Source organism: Hevea brasiliensis, chromosome 7, assembly GCF_030052815.1.
Source record: "Hevea brasiliensis isolate MT/VB/25A 57/8 chromosome 7, ASM3005281v1, whole genome shotgun sequence".
Taxonomy (NCBI): Eukaryota; Viridiplantae; Streptophyta; class Magnoliopsida; order Malpighiales; family Euphorbiaceae; genus Hevea; species Hevea brasiliensis.
The window spans coordinates 99,711,325-99,733,930 of NC_079499.1; the positions used below are offsets into that span (position 1 = coordinate 99,711,325).

At 36.6% G+C, this 22,606-nt stretch overlaps 1 protein-coding gene across 2 annotated transcripts; it reads right to left on the reverse strand.

The window, feature by feature from the left end:
- Nucleotides 1-735: 735 nt before the first annotated feature.
- LOC110631577 (14-3-3-like protein GF14 kappa) lies at nucleotides 736-4,460 on the reverse strand. 2 transcript variants are annotated; one of them, XM_021779458.2, is made up of 4 exons: nucleotides 3,876-4,460; nucleotides 3,572-3,694; nucleotides 1,515-1,631; nucleotides 736-1,012 (listed from the first exon to the last, which is right to left on the reverse strand). In XM_021779458.2, the coding sequence occupies exons 1-4, from the start codon at nucleotides 4,371-4,373 to the stop codon at nucleotides 998-1,000; spliced, it is 753 nt and encodes a 250-aa protein (XP_021635150.1). In that variant the 5' UTR covers nucleotides 4,374-4,460; the 3' UTR covers nucleotides 736-997. The 2 variants fall into 2 exon arrangements, with proteins under 2 accessions (XP_021635150.1, XP_021635143.1); XM_021779451.2 differs by having other exon boundaries at nucleotides 736-1,018; nucleotides 3,876-4,458.
- Nucleotides 4,461-22,606: the final 18,146 nt, after the last annotated feature.

The following is a 22,606-nucleotide window of genomic DNA, read 5'->3' on the forward strand; positions in this document are numbered from 1 at the left end:
TTTTCATGTTATTAAGGGTCAACACTAACACAACATGTAAATCGGACAGTGTTAATTAATACAAAACAATCCATTTAACAAGATTTTATATAAATTAATTTATTTAATATGATGTAATTTGATTTATTTAATATGATTTAATACAATTTAATATGATTTATTGGACATATTTTAACACAAAATTTACATATTAATTTTAATTGTTACATAAATTTAATAATATATAAAAAAAATGAAATCTAACATTAAATAAATAAGCAATTATTTAATAATTAGCTAATTAATATTTTAACAAAAAAAATTAAAAAAATAAATACTTGTAAAACAATGTAATATTTAACTTGTTATACAAATCCATAAATTAAATAAATTTTAATTAAAAAAAATAAAAAACAACTATAATAAAGCTTTAATATAATGAATAATTATATTGATACACACTAATTTATCATCTAAAAATGTAATTTGTGAGATTACCGATTTAAAAACAAGTTTAGCAAGTTAACAGGTCAAAACATACATGAATTATAAAAAATGTCAAATCGGATTACTCAGTCAAACCCACAACACAACACAATTATTAATTTGTCATAAACAGATCAGCGCGACTATGACTTGAATACGAATAAGCCTTACGCTAACTCTCTATAAATTGATCCCGCCACATATCTTGTATTTTCAACTCATGAACAACAATCGAGTCAGGTCATAGACGGCTTCCAGCAGAACCAACAATAGAAGAAAGTAGAACCTACTACATAATATATAAGCACAATTTCAAATATTCAACTCAAGGAGCACTGATCAATCACTCAACTGGGAATTGAAATTCATTTCCTAAAGTTGTTTACAACCAAAAGTTGTAGCTACATTACATCTTCGGAAAAAGTCAGGAAGCTAAAACCAGAGCATATTTTACACAGCTTTGTTGTACTTGGACCAAAGTTCATGACATTCTAGCCCACCCCCTTGGAAGAGCCAAAACAATCCCATCCAATTATGCCTCATCTATCTGCTCCTGCATAAATCCAACCATACTGCTTTAGTTATTTCCATATTAAAAAGGGATAGAAAAATGAAAAAGAACACAACTGACTTAATATCTACAGTGCTCTCCTAAACAGATATAGGTACGCATGAAACAGGCAGGCATGGGCACCATGAGTATGGTCGCTTTTTATAAATTGTAACTGTTCATCAAAATCACATTTACGATAGAAAGATGGGGTCCTTCGTATGTTTGGGTGATGCTACATTCATTTCTTTTTGTATTTCTTTGTTTCAACAAAGAATCTGATGCTTAGTTTTTTGCTTTACTTTATTATAAACAAAAATGTTTAAAAAATAAAAACCTATAAATTTAGTTGCACTAACCTGCATATCTAAAGTCCACATTCATTTCTTTTTGTATTTCTTTGTTTCAACAAAGAATCTGATGCTTACTTTTTTTGCTTGACTTTGCTATAAACAAAAATGTTTACCAAATGAAAACCTATTAATTTAGTTGCACTAACCTGCATATCTGAAGTCCAGAGAGTAAGGTTATCCCTCAGCAGTTGCATGATGAGAGTACTATCCTTGTAGGACTCCTCACCCAATGTGTCCAGCTCCGCAATGGCTTCCTCAAAGGCCTGAAAATTGAAAGTAATCATATATAAGATTTCACATGCACCAAATTGATAGAACAAATAAACAAAACATAAGATCCACAACCAAAACACATATAAGCGCAAAAAAAAGTATGCATTAGTAACAACTGCTTCATGCTAACATGTAAATTAACATCAGTTATTCAGTTAGAATCTAGACAAAAACAAACAAGCTCAAATATAGACATGCGAGCATAGACAGATGTGCATGTTTATTTACAGGTGTCCCTTCTGAGCTCACACATTTTCCATCGATTCTGGTTCTGGATTCTGCTACACATCAGCAACAACCATGTGCTCCTTCTAGCTTCTGTAGATGGCTAGCAGAAGTCTCTCATAGCAACTAAAAGCTAGCTGCTAACAAAATTGAATTTAGAAAATGAAACCATGACAAATACATGCTTTTATATGCTACTAATTTATCCTTGACACACCCTACCAGACACATAGGATAAGGAACTTTAAGGCTAGGTTTTCCACGGACTTGGGCAATTCAAAGAGCAATCTCTCGTTTGAAGACATTCAGTGATCTTGTAGAATTATTTTCTCTAGCCTTAACCCAGTTTCTTGCCAACTTTAGGTCTACAACACTATATCCGCATCACTGAACAGAACATCAGAGGGCGAAGCATTTTGATTTCTATTTCCAAAAAATCTATTACGTTCCCTTCCATGTCTTGAAAACTCAAATTCAAGACCATATTAACAGGAAGGTTAAGCATCTAAAACCTATGACCTAAGGAAATTAGATAAGGAGATATCACCAATCAAAATTAGATGAGATATACAAACAATTACCATCCTGTAAACCACACTCTATTTCTTACCTCCATGATCAAATTTATTAACCACTCAGTCAAAAATGGTACAAATATGAGTCTTTCTCGGTTTCTCCAAAATTTTGTACTTTTGTGGATTGAACAAGTTCTTTGGTCCTATGAACGTGAATTAATTCAAATCAAGAACTACAGCCCCATTCCAATGACTTCTATATTTGCATTGCTGCACCAAATTTAACTAACTGAACTTTCTCATCTGATATACCCTGTCCACAGTACATCCCACAGCACATAGCAAAAATAGGATGGACCATATGCAAAAACTATTTTGGTTCACAAATTTTAACAAAATGAAACAGAAACTTGCCATGAAAAGACAAAATAATAAAAAAATGTTGATGCAGATTTGCTAAATATAATGCACAAACAAGTAATAGGACAAGACTATGATTTTATTGATATATTGTATTCCATTTAATATACTATTTACATTGAGCAATAAAGGAAAGGTGATTCTACTAGGGGTGAGCATTCGGTTCAAACCAAACCGAACCAAATTAAATCATGAAAACTGAATTATAAATTTTAGAAATCAAACCGAATCGAAATTGATAAAATCGAATCAAACCAAATCACTCTATTTTGGTTCGATTTGGTTCAAACAAATCGATTTTGATTTTTGATTATTTTTTAACTTGGACTTGATTTTCAAGTTATTTGTTGATTTGAACCTAATAACTATTAATCAATGAAATTAAATAATTTATATATATATATAATTACATATAATTCATAAATTCCCCATAAAAATAAATCAAATAAAAAATCAATGTTCGATTCGATTTATTCAATTTTTTTCTCAGAACAGAAATAATCGAAATTTTTATAATACAAAATACAACCGAACCAATTTATTTTAAAACCGAACCTAATTATTTTAAAACCGAAATGAATCACTAAATTAAGGTGTTTCCATTTGATTTATTCAATTTGAACTGAATAATGCTCAAACCTAATTCTATCACGAAGAATAAAATGGAACCTAGCTAACCAGCTATTATCCACCTAAAGTTATGCTTTAACATCAGAGGAAACAAGAAATATTATTTGCTAAATTCTAGCAGTAATAGGGATGGAGAGAACCTGTTTCGCCATGCTACAAGCTTTCTCCGATGAATTGAGAATCTCATAGTAAAACACTGAGAAGTTGAGTGCCAACCCCAACCTTATAGGGTGCGTTGGTGCAAGATCAGCAAGAGCTATATCCTTCAGACCCAAAAAGAACGGAAGCAAACAAGTGAGAGAAGCTATTGATAAAACCCAAATTTGACTACTCGAAACCATATGAGATCCAAATAAACGCAAATTAATAAAATATTATCTCGCCATTCGAAACTTCAAATGAAACAATTCCTCAAATCACAGAAATCCACAGCATAATCAATACCTGAGCAGCCTTGTAAGCAAGCATAGTATCCTCAGCAGCAGCTTTCCTCTCATCCCCAACTTTAAACTCCGCCAAGTACCTATGATAATCTCCTTTCATCTTATAATAAAACACCTTCGATTCAACGGCTACCGCCGATGGAATCAAATTGGATTCCAGAATCCTCAAAATCCCAGAACAAACAGCCGATAACTCAGTCTCAACTTTCGATCTGTAGGCCTCCACGAGTGCCACGTGCTCCTCGTTCTTGCGGCTCTCCTCCTTCTGCTCGATCGACGACACGATCCTCCAAGCGGCACGAAGGGAGCCGATGACGTTCTTGTAGGCCACGGAGAGCAGGTTCCTTTCCTCCACGGTAAGCTCGGAGCCAGGAGTTGAAGACGTGACGAGCTTCTCCATGAACTGCACCATCTCCTCGTAGCGCTCAGCTTGCTCAGCGAGCTTCGCCATGTACACGCACTGCTCTCTGGTCAGGTTTTCCGGCATCACAATCGCCATTGAAGAATTAGAGAGAAAAGTGTGCTTGTTTTTGAACTTTCAGAATTTGAAAGGAGCAGAAGGGACATGGTTGGCTTATTGGAGAGAATAAGAGAGAGTAGATTAGTTGCTTGTAACCTGTAACAGCCCAGTACTCGCTCAGACTAGGGGAAGCATGCCACTAACGGTGTCGTTTTACTGAAGTGAATGCGAGAGTGTTTTATGTAACGAGATTGAGCGCGTGAGAGAGAGGAAGTGGAGTGTGATTGGTTGAGAGCTGAGTGCGATAGATTACAGTAAGATTCATTCCATCTCCTGTCACTGACACGACCGCTGACATCGGTCCGGGCAGCTTCAGAGTCAAATTTCGGCAAATTGGAAGTTTCTTAAAGCCCATAAGGAAATATGCCGAATTTTTTAATTAGATTTGATAAATAAATATTTCTGATTTTTTTTTTTGAAATTTGACTATATATTAATAATAATAAAAAGTTTTTAAATTTTGTTTTACTGTAGTAGCATATTTTACCATTAATATTTTGATTCTCTTTATATAAAAAAATTGTTTGTAAAATGTAATTATAAAAAGATTTTAAATTAAATTATGTTATTTATTTCTTATATTATTATACCTACAAAAATTTTAAAAAAATAAAAGAAATAAAAAAACATACACCAAAAAAATTTTTTGTTAAATAATGTTATTTATTTTTTTATATTATTATTAATATCGTTAATATAAAATTTTATGCAATTTTTTTAAATACTATAATTTTAATATTTCATTATCTTTTTATCTTCTTAATATAAATATATCGTTTTCTTTCACTTTAAGAAAAAAAAAATAAAAATAGATAAATAAAAATAATACAAATTTGTTATTAAAAAAAAACTCTATCAAATTTGTTGGTCTTGTGGTTTTTTTCTATATTAGCTTAATTGTAATTTTTTAAAATTAATTTTTTTTATATCATAGATAAATATAAAAAAAAATCACTTATTTTCAAATTATAAATTTCGAATTACTTGCCCAATTAAAATAGGAAGTATTAGCTTCAATGTTTAAATAAAATCATAGCAGCAAATTTCTCTTATAAATATAAATTATTAAAATTTAAGTGTGTTAAATTTTGAGAGAGAACTACGTAAATAACGTATTAATTTATTTTAATTTGAACTTATATAAGCTCTTGATCTACTTTACATTACAAAATAACTGGTTAATTTAATATTACAATTCAGTTATTTATAAATTGTCTTTTTACTTATATTTTTCAATGAGAGATTCCCGACACTTTTCCTTTAATATAACCACATAGTTATTACTTCACAATTATTTAGTATTTTAATTCAATATCAATTTAATTATATTGTAATAATCTGAATTTTCAAATATAAATTTTTATAGTATTTAAATATTATTTTGTTATTATAATATATTTTATGAGATTATTATGAAGTTTTAGATTTAATCTTTTGAATTATTGAATTTAGACTATAGTAATATGTTTTGACATTTTTAAATTTAGTATCATTACTACTATTATTATTAATAATATTATTATGTTTAATTAGTTTATTAAGAAGGAGTTTACTTTAAATGTTGACAATAATTGAATATTATTTTAAATTGAGATTTAATAAAGATATCTTAATAAAATATTATATATTTAAAAGTTAAAATTATTATATTATATTATATATATATATATATAAAAGTTGATTAAAGTGACATTGCTGAATTGGACAGCATATTTTAGTGCAACAATTAAAAAAAAAAATTCAAAACGATAGGATACCATCTTCTTCCTCTCTCTATCTCACTTCTCTCTCTCTCTCTCTCTTTCTTTCTTTTTGCTCCGACCAACCACTATCACCGTGGGCAAGCCACTCAGACCAAACCCACAGTGACCTGTGATCTTCCAAATGCAGTGGCCAAGACCACTAGAAGCGGCAGCAAAAAGGGATGAGAGAGAAAGACATGTGCATAGGCAGAAACTTTCCGATGCAATTTCGGCTTCATTTGACGTCAGATCAAGGCAATTCAGGTGGTTTTAGAAAAGCTTATTCTGAGAGTTTTCTTTTAATACCAATTTTGCAACATTTAATGGTGGGATGAGTGAGATATGGAGGAGAAAAGTTTTAGGTTTTTCAAGTTTTCCGAACAGATGTAGGATGATCCAATTGTTGGATCGATGATCCGAGGCCACTGATGGACTCAGCGCATCGAGACCTTCGAGATGGGATCAATTCCACTTCGATCGGACACCGTTTGAAAAAGGCGATCATTGAACGGTCCAGATTGCTTGATGAGATTTTCAACTTTTTGACGCCCAAAAATTAAATATAATTATATGATAATTATTAATAATTTTTGGGCTTCATTTAGGTGTGATCAAATTGATGATAGCTCATTGGGGCCCAAAACTGAGTTTTCAGCCAGATCCGATTGGTCGACAACCAGTCCCCGAATATAGTCAATACTATAGTCGATTCTAGCATTTTTATGAAGGAGTGGAAGTGTGAATAAAGGCATTAGAACCTTGAATTTCAAAAATTATTTCTAAGGTTACATGCACCATACCAAGTGTCTTATAATCCTAATCAATTTTCAATGCCCAATTGCATACCAAAACATATTTTAGTATACATTAAAATTTCATTTGCCATTAAAGATTGTGAATTAATATTTAATTTAATTAAACCCTAACTAAAAGAGGGATTTTTAGGTACTAACCTCTTAATGCATAATTGAAGCCTCTTATGATGTTCTTAGGATCCCAAATATTGTCCCTTTAGTTTGTCCATCACAAGTACACACCAAAGATGCAATGGCAGCCCCTAGATTGGCTTCTTAAGCCTTGTCAACCAATTTTGAGATGAAGTTTATGCTTTGTAAAGGTTGTATGGATATATTGGGTGTTAGAAACATTTTCTAATAATTTTAATTCAAGAGGAAATCATAGTTTTCCTTTGAATCAATTGAGAAATTGAAGAGGAGAGGGAGAGACAAAGTTGCCGTCTAACTTGCGAGAAAAGAGAGAGGAGTGTGTTTTTTCTTTATAACTTTTCTTTATATACTTAGGTCAAACCCTAGCTTACTCTCTTGTCACATGTCATCACAATATCCCATATTGTTATTATTTGATTTAATCCTATGAAGCCAAGTATCAAGCTCCATTTAAATCATGACATGTGGTCTTCCATCATAGGAAGACAAGTGGCAAGATCATATGGTGCCATGTGTCACCATCTCACGGTGCCACATGTCACCATGTAAAAAGACTAATTTGCCCTTACTTTTTAATTTGAGTTCTCAACCCAAAATTATAATTTCTCCTCTTTAAATCAATTTATATCAAATATAAATAAATAAATTAATCTCTATTAATTAATTTCTCATAATTAAATTTATATTTAATGAAATTAAATATAAATTTAATTTATACTATACATCAAAAAACCTAGATTTGATTTTAAGTCATGCTATAAACTTTGCAATCTTATTGCAAACCAAACCTCTTTAATTAGTTAATTAAACTCTTTAATTAATCAATTAAATCACATTTTAAATGGTGATCAGCTTGTGCAGATGTGTGACTTACTAGACCCATTACTTATTGGCAATGAGAAATGATATTAACTCTTAATATCATTAGAACTTTTTCTTATCTTAAATAATTTTTCTAAATCATTTTAGACTTCTCATAGACCATGGTTGACACCTAGCATAGTATGCCATGGCCACTCAATCAGTAATAAGGAATATCTTAAATGAATATTTAATCATATGTTACCATGTATTAGAATCTCTCCGTTACAAAATATTAATTCGAGCTGGAGTCAAGGTTAATGTCAAATCCTATTTGCTATGAACATTATGTTCTCTTTTAATTCCGGTTATCGATTAATTAGATTTTATTGTTAGAAACTCTTTTCTGACTAAATCTGTCTATCATAACCAGAAACTTGAAATATCAATAATAATTAAATGAACATAAAATTTTGTCCCTATTTACTTAGGATAACGGATTCCATCTTGATCAATACCTATCTCCATATATAACTAGTAGGAGCTTACACATGCCCATATACCCATACACAGTACAAGTATGTAATAACCCGAATTTTTAAAAAATATAAATTTTATATTTTTATATGTTATTTAAATATTATCCTAACATTATTTTGTTATTTTAATAAATAATATAAGATTATTATGAAGTTAGATTTAATCTTTTGGATTATTGAATTTAAATTATAGTTTTATGTTTTGATATTTTTAAATTTGGTATAATGACTATTATTATTATTATTATTAATGCTATTATGTTTAATTAAATTATTGAGTAAAAGTTATTCTAAATATTATTAATAATAGTTAAATATTATTTTAAATTGGGGTTTAATAAAGTTTTTTTTAATAAAATGTTATGTATTTTAAAAGTTAAGAATTATATATATATATATATATATATATATATATATAAAGAGAGAGATGAAAAGTGATGGAAGTAACAACTTCCATCTTGGGCAGTGTGTGGGTAGTGAAAAAAAAAAATTTCCTAAAAGTTGGCAGACAAACCCCCCCCCCCCCCCCCCCCTTCTCCCTTCTATCTCCCCGTTTCTCTCTCTCTCTAGTCTTCTCTCTGACAAAGTTAGCAACACACAATGAGACTCATGAGGTTCTCCTCCCCAACTAGGTCGGCCTCACCAAAGAATGGCAACCAAAGAAGAAGTGAGAGAGAGAGAGGGAGAGAAGGAAGAGAGAGAAAGAGGAGAGAGAAAATGTTGGTAGCCACTTTCCGGCCATTTTTCCAGATATCCCACCTTCAAATCGAAAATCGAGAACACCGATGGACTCAAGACGGCGAAATCTTTGAGATAGGATCGATCCCGCTCCGATCGAACACCGTTTGAAAAATGTGATAATTGGATGGTCCAGATCGTTTGGTGAAATTTTTGAACTTTTTTTATTCCCAAAATTTAAAAAATAAATTTATGATAATTATGATAATTATTAATAAAATTTAGACTTAATTTAGGTGCAATCGGATCGAGGATAGCTCACCGGCGTCGGGACCGCATTTTCAACCAGATCCGGCTGCCCCACGATCCGTCTCAGAACGTGGTCAATATTATAGTCAATCCTAGCATTTTTAGACATTCTGGATGCATTTCAGGTGTCATAATTGGCATAGGTAAACCCAAACTCAAAGTTGCTAATTTCCGGCTAATACCGATTTAGAATAAAAATTCATAAAATATTCATGAGTGATTATAAAATTATAATTCTTTTTGCAATAGTCTTATAACCCTATTAAGGACCGCGAGGAAAAATTTTAGAATTTTTAAAGCTTATTTGAGTGGATTTTTACAAAATGTCGATTATAGAGATTAAAACGTAATTTTTCAAGTTTATGACTATTGTCTGATTTGGAGGGCCCAGGAGGGGCCATATGATGTTGATGAGATGTGATTGTAAAAGTTAAGATTTAGAAGTGTTATTTGAATCTTTTTACAAGTTGAGTAGGTCATAGGTATAGGGGAAACTCTGTCAAATTTTTGGCATAAATTAGAATGTGTTGCCTCTTTAAATTTATTTTTATTTGAATTAGTACTAATAAATTTATAATAAAATTATGTAGGTGATCAGGGTCAACCATCTTCCTACACCCAACCTCTATAGTAATCTCTGGTGTACTGTGAGTAAAATATTAATTTTAATTATAATTTCAATATTATTATATGTTCAAGCCTGCCCATGCATCACTTATAAATACGTATCTATATAGTTAGACCCTAGGCATGTTTTATATTGCATTCTTAATAGATGAAGTGTCATGGATGTTGTTTATAGTAATTTGGAGCAGTGTGCGTGCGTTAGCGTGCGTTTGGTGTGTGGTATTGGATATGGATAGGACGGGTAGACACAGCTTGAGAGACACTCGCTGGGATCCGATCCTCTTGTGGATAAGTCGGAGTAGGCATGGCTCGAAAGACACTCGTTGGCCCCCACATTTGGTTCATTAAGCGAAAGTCCGGCTTGAGAGATGCTCGCTAGCAAATATTGGATTAAGAAAGCTGTATAGGGGATCAGCTCCTGTATATGTACAGTTTGAATATCATTGGGTGTGTATGTGCTCCAAATTACCTTTTTGCTGTTATGATGTGACTTGTATGTGTCGCAAGGTGTTTTGCGGTCGCCTAGACGAACACTCACCGAAGTGGGAAAGAGTGAGGAGTCGCCAGTTTAATTTTGAGGGAAATTAAAGAAACCATTTGTGAAAACAAATTAAAATGAGACCACTTTAGAAACAGAGATTCTAGGTTCAGGGTCCGTGAACGGGTGGGGAAGGTGTTAGGCACCCCACCTCGTCCCTCAATGAGGGTAAGCAGATTTAACTTCAAGCTCTTTATAAACTAGAATTGATAGTTAGGAGGTTCGAACGGAAATGTTAATCCTCTTGGTAAAAGGGAATATTTGATTTTTCACCAATTCGGGTTACCCAGATACATAACTAAATGAGTCAACCCTTAGTGTGTTACTGTTGCGTATTAGTTTTATTTAAGGGATTATTTCGCATGTTTGTTAAAATTCGATTTGAGAATCGGATAAGAACTCTCCTCCGATCTCTTTTAGATTAAAATTTCGATTGGAGATCGGATAAGAACTCTCCTCCGATCTCTTTTAGGTTAAAATTAGAATTTTTGGATTGAGAACCGGATAAAAACTCTCCTCCAATCTCTTTCAGGTTAAAATTAGAATTTTTTGATTGAGAACCGGATAAGAACTCACCTCCGATCTCTTTTAAATATTTGTTAAAATTTAGGATTGAGAATCGGATAAGAACTCTCCTCCGATCTCTTTTGAATATTTGTTAAAATTTAGGATTGAGAATCGGATAAGAACTCTCCTCCGATCTCTTTTAAATATTTATTATAATTTTGGTCGAGAATCGGATAAGAACTCTCCTCCGATCTCTTTTAAATATTTATTAAAATTTTGGTTGAGAATCGGATAAGAACTCTCCTTCGATCTCTTTTAAATATTTGTTAAAATTTAGGATTGAGAATCGGATAAGAACTCTCCTCCGATCTCTTTTGAATATTTGTTAAAATTTAGGATTGAGAATCGGATAAGAACTCTCCTCCGATCTCTTTTAAATATTTATTATAATTTTGGTCGAGAATCGGATAAGAACTCTCCTCCGATCTCTTTTAAATATTTATTAAAATTTTGGTTGAGAATCGGATAAGAACTCTCCTTCGATCTCTTTTAAATATTTGTTAAAATTTAGGATTGAGAATTGGATAAGAACTCTCCTCCGATCTCTTTTATTTTAATAGGAGTCGGATAAGGACTTTTCCGATCTCTCGAAATTTGATTACAGCTACACATCACAGAAGCCTAGAACTAAGGGTTCTGGCATTCAAAGATGCTAGGGATCGGAATAAGGCTTCTTTTGACCCATTGGTACCTTGCAACTAGACAGGGGATACCAGATCGAATTTTCCGACCTCCTATGTGGTCGCCTAGCTAGTACCTTTTGATACCCGATCTGTTCCATTTATTTATCTGAGATTTGGTTTTATTCCGCCTTATGGCATCTTACCAAATCGTCTTCTGTGTTAGCCTAGTGATTCAGCTTTACTATTTTCCTGACTTATTATTTAGACCTTCCATTTTTAAAGAAATGCTTAAGATACAGTTACCTACATTTTATCCAACTACTTATACGCTGCTCGGGACTAGAACTCTTACATTCAGAAGTAACGAAGATTAACAAAAAGAATGGACTGATTAACAAAGAAATAAACTCGGGAATAACTTTCTTCGCGTTTTTTAACGTAATATAAACTTGGTGAAAATCACAAACATAAAAATACAGGAAATACGTGAAATAAAGCGAACACTTGATAAAGCAGCGATATGAGCTCTCACCTGTAGGGGGCCGAATCTATTAAACTAACTACGGAATCATAAAACGTAATAGGACTGCGGGTTGATAACCGGAAGACTAAGGTTCGCCTTGAAATGAAGGATGCAGTCAAGTCAAAAGAATAACCGAGTTTGAATGAAGTTGAGCTCGAACAATGGGAGTGGAAATAAAGATAACAAAGACAGAAAGTGAGAGTGTCATCGGATAATGAATAACACTGAAAATGGAGAGTTTCAGTATTCAAAAATCCCTTTTGCAAGAAAATACTTCAGAAAACTGGTTTCAAAAGTTTTTTCTTATGAAAACTCAAAAATAGCAGAGTAACGAACTGAATTAAGTTTCAGAGTCCTTCCGCTATATTCACTATTTTTCGTCCTCCTTTGAACAGTTTTCATGCAGGTATTTATAGGAACCGGGTGCTCCCCATGAAGGGTCAGGATTTGTTTTGAGGGAGATGGAGGGTTAAGATTTTAAAGGACATGATCTGAGGCTTGGGAATTAAAGAGAATCAGAACGGACGGCTGAGATCCCTTTCGAAATATTTGTCTTTTCTCTCTTCTAATCTGACGGCTCAAAATTTTCTTGTCAAGAGCGATCCGAGGGCTAGGAGTGAAAGGCGCTGGTCTTATCGTCTTCTTCTTTGATCCAAGGGCTCCGAGCTCGTCCTTACAAGTAAGATCAACGGTGGAGATTAGGATGTATAGCACTGTCATGACATACTCTAGCGCATGTCAGTAATGCGGGCGATTCTGGGGCGTGCGGTGGAGATTTCGTCTGCAACACTTTAACTACCTCGGCTCTGATTATGACGACAGTTAGCGGAAGTTGTCTTATTCCCTTTGTTTTCCGACCTCCCCTCCTTTCCGGTCTTTCCAACATGATCCTTTTCCGATCTCTCATGCCGGGCTCTTCTCTTTCGATCTCTCCTGCTCCGGTCTTTTCCTCTTTCTGGTTCGATTCAGTCAGAGCATTTATTCCTTCGATTTCCGAGGCATCCGCTTCGTTTTCTGCTTGCAATAAATGATCGGATTTTTCTATATATATACCTTCAACCGGGAAGCCCCCGCATTTGATTTTTCCTCTTCCTTTTCACAGTTCCTGTTCTAACTGCTCCGACAGTAGTCCCAGCCATGACAGTGGCTTTTAATCTTTTTCCGATTGTCCTTTTTATTCCCCGACTGAAAATTCACGATCCCGGTGATCGGAGAATTATGATAACCTCATTTGATGATAGTGAGAGAACCGGACTAACTTACCGCTCTGGATCGAGGACTTCGATCGTGTCGATCTCGAATCGTTCAACTGATATAATCGCGAATCGATTTCAAGAGAAGATCGCTAATATCCTCTTAACATCGGTGATCGCCTTGAAGTTCATTTGGCTCCTCACCACATTGGGCGTCCCGACTACAGCTCGGTTCTGGTCGATGACAGTGGAGATGACTCTCCATCCTCATGAGAGTCATAATCACCCCATCTAAGCTGTACATCTATCCGATGTCAATGGGCGGTCTCCCGATCAAACACATCTTTTGATTCAGCCATGAGACTAGGCTTTGACATAGGTCTTTATTAGAGATCCCCCCCTACGATGTAATCAGACCTTCAATATAATCTGATCTCTAGAGATCGCCCAAATGATGTAATTCAACTTTTATGTAATCCAATCTCTAGAGATCGCCCAAATGATGTAATCCAACCTTTTCGGGAATAAAATTTTATTTTGACAACTATCATTTTTATTATTTTCGCATTGATTATTTTTCAATCTCTGATGTGTTTATCCGATCTAGTTCCTAACTGAACAACCCTTAACTGATCCGCCTTAATTCAATAGTCTGTAACTAGCCGATCCCTTTTATTATGGAATTTCTGGAATATTCGTGAGACGTGTCAGAAAAGCTGGCGAATCCCGTTAACCGATGCACCGCTTGGAACACTGTGAGCATTAAATGCTCAGATGGGTATAAATAGGGGATGGGTCAGCCAGTTGCTCTCTTATGTCATTTTCAGCATCCCGCGAGTGATTTCAAAATTCTCTCTATTTTTCAAGCTCTTCCGACACTGATCAAGCTCTGGTAAGGGTTTTGATCCTCCTTTTAGTTTAAATTCTCTATTTCCTTTGAAAATGAGCGGTGCCGAGGGTCAGAGATCTGCAAGCCCCCCTTCCGTTCAGATCTCATGGACGTTTGATGAAGTGGAGGTAGTCGGACCAAGTGTGCGACCTGAACCTCCTAGGGTCTCCGTTCCAGCTTGGGGGCAAGCAGCACCATCAAGGCATGTATCTTCTTCAGGGATAGAAAATCTTCCCATGGACGAGCTGCCATCAATCCTGCAACAAATCGACCTACAGTCGTTCAGCCAGGAGTACAACATCCAGCCTGATTCATACGAGCTGATTAAGTATCACGGCGATCTTCGTGCCGATCATTTCTTCGAGAAGAACGATATGATCATGATATACGAAGAACAATTAAAGGTCGGGCTGCAGTTCCCCCTTGATGACTTTTTCAAGGAAGTTTTAAAATTTCATCAAGTGTGCATCGCCCAAGTTCACCTGAACTCATGGCGGATCCTAGTAGCCTTCAGAGGCCTCTGCCGAGCTAAGGGACTCTGTCCTATAGCTAAGGTATTCGTCGAACTACATAGATTAACTCATTGAAAGAACGACGAGTATTGATTTTTCCAGGCGAAGCCACATTGTGGGCTTTTTACCGATCTGCCCTCCTCCCTGAAGAATTGGAAGAATCGTTTCTTCATTCTGAGGAGCAAAATTCCGAACGGCTTTGAGGGCTTCCCTCGCAGTTGGCTGCACCAGGGCCCCTCACTTTCGAAGCGCCTCACCTTAAATAGGGAAGAAGGCCTGATGGTGATGGAGCTGAAAGATCAGGCGGCCAGAGAGAAGTTCTCTTGTTTGGATGCAGTGACTGCCGAACTGCATCACTGGACAATGGAGTTGATCACTGGCGAAGATCGCGGGCTTCAGCTCTCTGACCTCAGCATCGGTATTTTTCTATATCTCAGATCTTTGGACCTTAGCGATCTCACTGACCTCTTCTTTGTGCAGGTATGGCAAGCGGCGAAGCCTCCAAGGAGAGCCAGAAGCGAAAGAGAGAGGTCTCCCAGAAAGTGCGGGAGATGAAGCGATTCAAACTGCTCCAGACACCCAGGCATGAAGCTGAGGAAATGCAAGGGGGCTCCTCTCAACCTTCGGGGAAGCTGATCCCCGACGTAGAAGTGATCCGATCTCCTCCTCGCCAAGAAGAGCCGCCTCCACCTCCTCCAGTCGCTTCGAGCGCGGAAGGGGGTCCTTCCCAACCTACCTCAAGGACCCTCTCCCGCGGTGCTCAAGTGCTGATCCATTTCCTGGAGAAGAACCGAACTGTTTGGGAGAATCCGGGTTTGGCTAAAGTTCTGGGGGCTTCTATCTGCCTTCGGAAGGATCGAGACAGGCTGTCTCCGAACAATCTTGATGACATCTTGACCCGATCTATGAGCCTGAATGTGGAGTGCTTGGTGAACCAGCATATTGTCCGGGAGAAGGCTCACCGCTTGGGTAAGGAGGTCGAGAAGATGGGTCATGAAGTGGCTTCCCTCTGATCCCAACTCTCATCCGCTCAGAACTACATATCTGAAATTGAGGGGCGGATGAAGTTCTATGAGGATAAGCTGGCCGAGCAAGCTCATGTTCTGGCCGAGCAAGATCATGTTCTTGAGGAAGTTTAGGCGCTCCGGGCCGGTGAAGTTGCTCACCTCACTGAGGAGCTCAAAGCGAAAGAGGAAGAGGCGGTGACAAGGGAGGCTGGCGCTTATATAAATGCTCACAGGGATCTCTTGGCCAAGCTCAAGAAGTGTTATCCCGAGGAGGACTTCTCCTGGATGGTCGACCTGGCTCCCCAAGACGAAGAGGAAAGCGAGGAGGAGGCCGAAGGTGAGAGAGGGAGCGAACAAAATGTAGATCAGGCTGGGGGTGATCCTCCAGCCGAATGACTTGTACAAATTTTAAATGAAATGAAAATTCCCCTTTTGTTTAATGAATGGATGTGATCGGAAAATCTCTAAATTGCCTAATTACTTGATTGTCTGAGCATATTAAAACAACAACTAAAAGTGATTATTGATCTAAGTGTAAGAGGTCGGAAAACACAATAAGCATGAGATCGGCAGGGAACCAACGCTAAATGGGACTTAATTGAAATTGGAAATTTGACTTGAACACTTAAGATCGGGATCATCATTAAACCGGATCGAAACCTTAACTTTATTATTCCCAAACTTTTAAATGAGAGATCGGCAATAAGACTGGTGGCACGAAGGTCTAATGTTGGTTCAATCTCGTTTGACAAGCAAGATCGGAAATATAATTGACTGATCAGGGGACTTGACCATTGGTTTGAGAGATCGGTGAGGCTTTAAATGATACGGGGACTTAGTATTAATTAGATTTCTTTTGAGGAGAGATCGGAAATGTGGTTAGTTGGTAAAGGGAGACTATATGTTGGGGATCGGCTTTAAAGTTTATTGATTTCAGGGATCGGCCAAAGTATGGTGTCGACAGCTGCCCCTCTTTACATAATTCCTACTGGAAAAATTTCCTTATAGGGATTATGTAAAGATTTAGACCCATATTTGGGGCGATTAAAATTTGAAATTTGACATTAAAGTCAGGAAACTAAAACCCACTAGGGTCGGCACCCTGAGGTTGGTAACAGGAAATTAAAATGCCAGAAAACTAGAATCAACTTAGATTAAGGAACCAGAGGTTGATTGACAGGAAATTTAAATGCTAAAAAATTAAAATCAACTTAGATTAAGGAACCAGAGGTTGATTGACAGGAAATTTAAAATGCAGGAAAATTAAAATCAACTTAGATCAAGGAACCAGAGGTTGATTGACAGGAAATTTAAATGCAGGAAAATTAAAATCAACTTAGATCAAGGAACCAGAGGTTGATTGACTGGAAATTTAAAATGCAAGAAAATTAAAATCAACTTAGATCAAGGAACCAGAGGTTGATTGACAGGAAATTTAAAATGCAGGAAAATTAAAATCAACTTAGATCAAGGAACTAGAGGTTGATTGACATGAAATTTAAAATGCAGGAAAATTAAAATCAACTTAGATCAAGGAACCAGAGGTTGATTCACAGGAAATTTAATTGCAGGAAAATTAAAATAAACTTAGATTAACGAACCAGAGGTTGATTGACAGGAAATTTAAAATGCAGGAAAATTAAAATCAACTTAGATCAAGGAACCAGAGGTTGATTGACAGGAAATTTAAAATGCAGGAAAATTAAAATCAACTTAGATCAAGGAACCAGAGGTTGATTGACAGGAAAGTTAAATGCAGAAAAATTAAAATCAACTTAGATCAAGGAACCAGAGGTTGATTGATAGGAAATTTAAAGTGCAGGAAAATTAAAATCAACTTAGATCAATGAATCAGAGGTTGATTGACAGGAAATTTAAAATGCACGAAAATTAAAATCAACTTAGATCAAGGAACCAGAGGTTGATTGACAGGAAATTTAAATGCAGGAAAATTAAAATCAACTTAGATCAAAGAACCAGAGGTTGATTGACAGGAAATTTAAAATGCAGGAAAATTAAAAATCAACTTAGATTAAGGAACCAGAGGTTGATTAACAGGAAATTTAAATGCAGGAAAATTAAAATCAACTTAGATCAAGGAACCAGAGGTTGATTGACAGGAAATTTAAGTGCAGGAAAATTAAAATCAACTTACAAAGCGAGTCCAATCCTGACACGAGAAGTTCTTCCCTGACGAAGTGTACTTAACAGGATCCCGAAGGCCAATGATTAATGGAGGACTAGTTACAAGACTTGACCTACGATCTCCTTTCTTCGGATGCCCTTTTCTGTTTTTGACTTTCTTCTTATTTTGCGAAAAGAGCCCTTGCGGGTTTTCACTTTCCTTTCGACCATTTGACTAGAAGCGCCCTTCCAGGTTTTCACCTCTTTTTTTTTTTTTTTTTTAGGCCATCCCTGCAAATCTCACAGCAAAGTACGTGAGATTATCAATTTTCAAATCCTAATCTTATGGCAAAATTTTAAATGATTAATAGCGCATTAGATAAAGAGATTGAAGAAGGACAATATTAAAGAGTGAGTATAGGGAAAGATAAAAGCAAAGAGATAAACACAAAGAAAGTATGATTTTATTATGGTTTTAAGAAACAAAGGTACAGTTTCAAAGGAAAAGGGGACAAGGATAGATCTCACATATTTCTTGTAGTTAGCTTTGAAGTCTCTTAACTGCCATTATTTCAAGTATTCTGAAGTCTCATGCCATGATGGTTTATTTCCCTCATCGGTTTCATGTCCCTTTCCTTATTTCTCCCTTTTAGTTCTTGGGATGCCCTTTCGGGTTTTTACCCCTAGATTTTTTTTTTCTTGCTCTTTCAGGACGCCCTTTCGGGTTTTCATCCTTCACTCATTTTACAGAAAGCGCCCTTCGAGGGTTTTCACCTTTTTTCACATATTTTGCTAGGAGCGCCCTTTCGGGTTTTCACCCCTACTCTTTTCTTCTTCTTTTTTTTTTTTAGGTATAGTATCTCTTGATGATGTCAGCATTCACAGGTCTCTGAAATTCTTCGCTGTCCATGTGGGTCAAGATCAATGCCCCGCCAGAAAATGCTTTTTTAAACACATAGGGTCCCTCGTAGGTTGGTAACCATTTACCCCAGGGATCGTTTTGATTCGAAAGCACCTTCTTCAGGACTAGGTCCCCTGGTTGAAATGCACGCGGGCGAACACCTTTGTTAAATGCCCTAGCCATTCTTCTTTGGTATAACTGCCCGTGACATGCCGCCGCTAGCCTTTTCTCATCTAGCAAATTTAATTGGTCCAACCTTGACTGGATCCATTCCGACTCATCAATCCCCGATTCTTTCAGAATTCTTAAAGAAGGAATTTCCACCTCAATAGGTGGTACAGCTTCCATCCCGTAAATTAGTGAGTATGGAGTTGCCCCAGTTGATATCCTTACAGAAGTCTAGTATGCATGAAGAGCGTAGGGAAGCATATCATGCCAATCCTTATAAGTGACTGTCATTTTCCGGATTATTCTCTTGAGATTTTTGTTTGCAGCTTTCACTGCTCCATTCATTTGGGGACGGTATGGTGAGGAATTGAGATGTCAGATTTTGTATTGATCACATAACTTCTGGATATTCGGACCATTCAAATTCTTGGCATTGTCAGTGACGATTTCATTAGGGAGGTCGTGCCGGCAGATGATATTATTTCTGAGGAATTTGAGGAATGTGTTCTGTGTAATGTGGGCATATGATGTCGCTTCGACCCATTTAGAAAAATAGTCGATAGCTACCATAATAAATCTATGTCCGTTGGATGCCTTAGGGTTGATGGGGCCAATCACATCGATGCCCCACATTGCGAAAGGCCATGGTGAAATGAGGTTGAATAATTGGTGAGGCGGAACATTTATCGAATCCGTGTAGATTTGACACTTATGGCACTTTCGAAAATATTCGACGCAATCCTTTTCCATGGTAGTCCAAAAATACCTCCGTTTCATGATTTGCTTAGCCATCATATGCCCATTGGCATGGGTTGCACAGTTTCCCTCATGAGTCTCGAAAAGGATTCTCTTCGCCTCTTTTGCATCCACACATCTCAACAATTCGCCGTTGGAGCTCCTTTTGTATAGGGTTTCTCCACTGGGGAAGTATCCCAATGCTAATCTCCGAATCATCCTCTTTTCGTTTTTGCTCGCCCCTGAGGGGAATTCTCTGGTTCTGATGTAGAGCAAGATGTCATGGTACCAAGGTTTACCGTCAGGTTCTTCTTCGATCATGAAGCAGTAAGCCGGCTCACTCCTTGCTTTAATCTTTAATACCTGAGTCGTCTGCCCTTCTTCCATTTGAGTCATAACAGCCAAGGTGGCTAAGGCATCTGCAAATTGATTTTTGTCTCGACTAAGGTGAGTGAAAGAGATTTCCTCGAATTTCTTAGTCAGCTCCAGTAAGTACTTCTTATATGGGATTAGCTTCGGATCCTTAGTTTGCCATTCTCCCTTGACTTGGTAAATGATCAGGGCTGAATCTCCATATACCTCCAACTTCCTGACTTTCATTTCGATAGCAGCTTGTAGACCCATTACACAAGCTTCGTATTTTGCGACGTTGTTGGTGCAGTCGAATCTCAACTGGATAGCTATCGGGAAGTGTTTTCCATCCGGGGATACCAATACAGCTCCGATTCCATTACTGGATAAATTGACAGCTTCGTCGAAATACATTTCCCATACATCAGCTGGCTCTTCTTCTCCGCAATCTACTTCGTTAATATGCTCATCGGGGAACTCAAAATCCAAAGCTTCATAATCCTGGATAGGGTTTTCTACTAGGAGATCAGCGATCACGCTACCTTTCACCGCTTTCCGGGTCATATAGACAATGTCATATTGAGAGAGAATGACTTGCCATTTGGCTATCCTTCCTGGCATGAATGGGCTTTCGAATACATACTTAATAGGATCCATCCTGGAGATGAGCCATGTCTTGTGATTCAACATGTAGTGTTTGAGGCGATTTTTGTCCAGGCTAACGCGCAGCAAGTTTTTTCTAGGAAAGAGCACCTTGACTCATAATCATTGAACTTCTTGCTCAGGTAATAAATAGCCCTTTCCTTTCAGCCGGTATCATCATGTTGCCCCAAAACACATCTCATTGAGCTTTATTGGACTGCCATATACAGAATCAGAGGCCTTTCTGCCACCGGCGGAACCAATATTGGTGGGTTGGACAGATACTGCTTGATTTTCTCGAAAGCCTCTTGACAAAATGAATCCCATTGAGTGGTGTTATTATTTCGGAGTAGTCTAAAAATAGGCTCAGCCTTTGCGGTGAGATTGGAAATAAACCTTGATATGTAGTTCAATTTCCCCAAGAAACTGCGCACCTCCATTTCTGTTTTTGGGGATGGCATCTCTTGAATGGCTCGGACTTTGTCTGGATCAACTTCTATTCCTTTCTCACTCACTATGAATCCCAACAATTTCCTAGATCTAGCTCCGAATATGAATTTGGCAGGGTTCAGTTTCAGCAGATATTTCCTGAGTCTCTCGAATACTTTCCTCATCACCTGCACATGGCTCTCCTGTCCCCGGCATTTGATGATCATATCATCCACGTACACCTCCACTTCTTTATGCATCATATTGTGGAATAATGTGACCATAGCGCGTTGATAGATGGCTCCAGCATTCTTTAACCCGAAAGACATGACCCGATAGCAAAATACCCCCCATTGAGTGATAAAAGCAGTTTTCTCCTTATCTCCCTCATCCATTGGGATTTGATTGTACCCTGATATCCCATCGATACACGAACACCTGCCCAATCCCGCAGCATTATCTACTAACACATCAATGTGAGGGAGAGGGAAATCATCTTTCAAGCTCGCTTTATTAAGATTCCTGTAATCAACACACACCCTGACTCTCCCATCCTTTTTCATTACCGGGACAACGTTAGCTATCCATTGGGGATATTTGACTACTTCCAGGAACCCAGCATTATACTGTTTCTTGACCTCATCCCTAACCTTGAGCAGTGTGTCAGGATTCATTCTTCTTAATTTTTGCTTTACCGGGATTGTCTCCGGAATTAGGGGAATTTTGTGCGTCACTATATGAGGGTCCAAACCAACCATATTATCATAGCTCCAGGAAAACACGTCTAGGAATTCTTTGAGCAAACTGATCATATCTTCTAATTCTTCATTCTCCACAACCTTAAGTTCCCTTTTCGCTTCTTCCGTGCCTAAGTTTATGGTGCGCGTTTCGTCCCCACAAGGCACTAGGGAAGGTTCATCTCTTTCATCTCTTTCTCCTGTGAGTTCTACCTCAGAATCATTTGAAGTAATGGCAGTTATGGGGATTTCAAAATTAACTAGAGGAATTTCTGAGTCTATTGAATTATTAGGTGCTAATTGATGAATGGTCCTGAATGAACGAAAATGGAATATATTATAAGATTGGAATTCAAAAGGAAGGGAAAAAAAAGAATTGGATATAAAATGCGCTATTAATTCATTAACATTTATGACATAAGAAAAGAGTCCATTTACAACATTATACTTGCCACCATGGACAAAATGATCAAGTGTAGATAACCAAAAATACTTTACTTGAAATTAAGTACAGGGATGTCATCTGCTGTCCAGTTGTCTAGTTCTTGCCCTTCAGCTATTGGCGAGACCAGGGCTTCATACAAGGAATCGAGATGGATGATATCAATGGATGGTTCTAGAGGAGACTCT

Bases quoted from the DNA above. Each gene is read 5' to 3' on its own strand.
- LOC110631577 (XM_021779451.2), bottom strand. From the start codon at position 4,373: ATGGCGATTGTGATGCCGGAAAACCTGACCAGAGAGCAGTGCGTGTAC. The intron at 3,695-3,875 runs GTATTGATTATG...TTGGGTCTGAAG, and splicing joins TTGCTTACAAGGCTGCTCAG to GATATAGCTCTTGCTGATCT. The intron at 1,019-1,514 runs GTTAGTGCAACT...GGATTTATGCAG, and splicing joins TCTGGACTTCAGATATGCAG to GAGCAGATAGATGAGGCATA.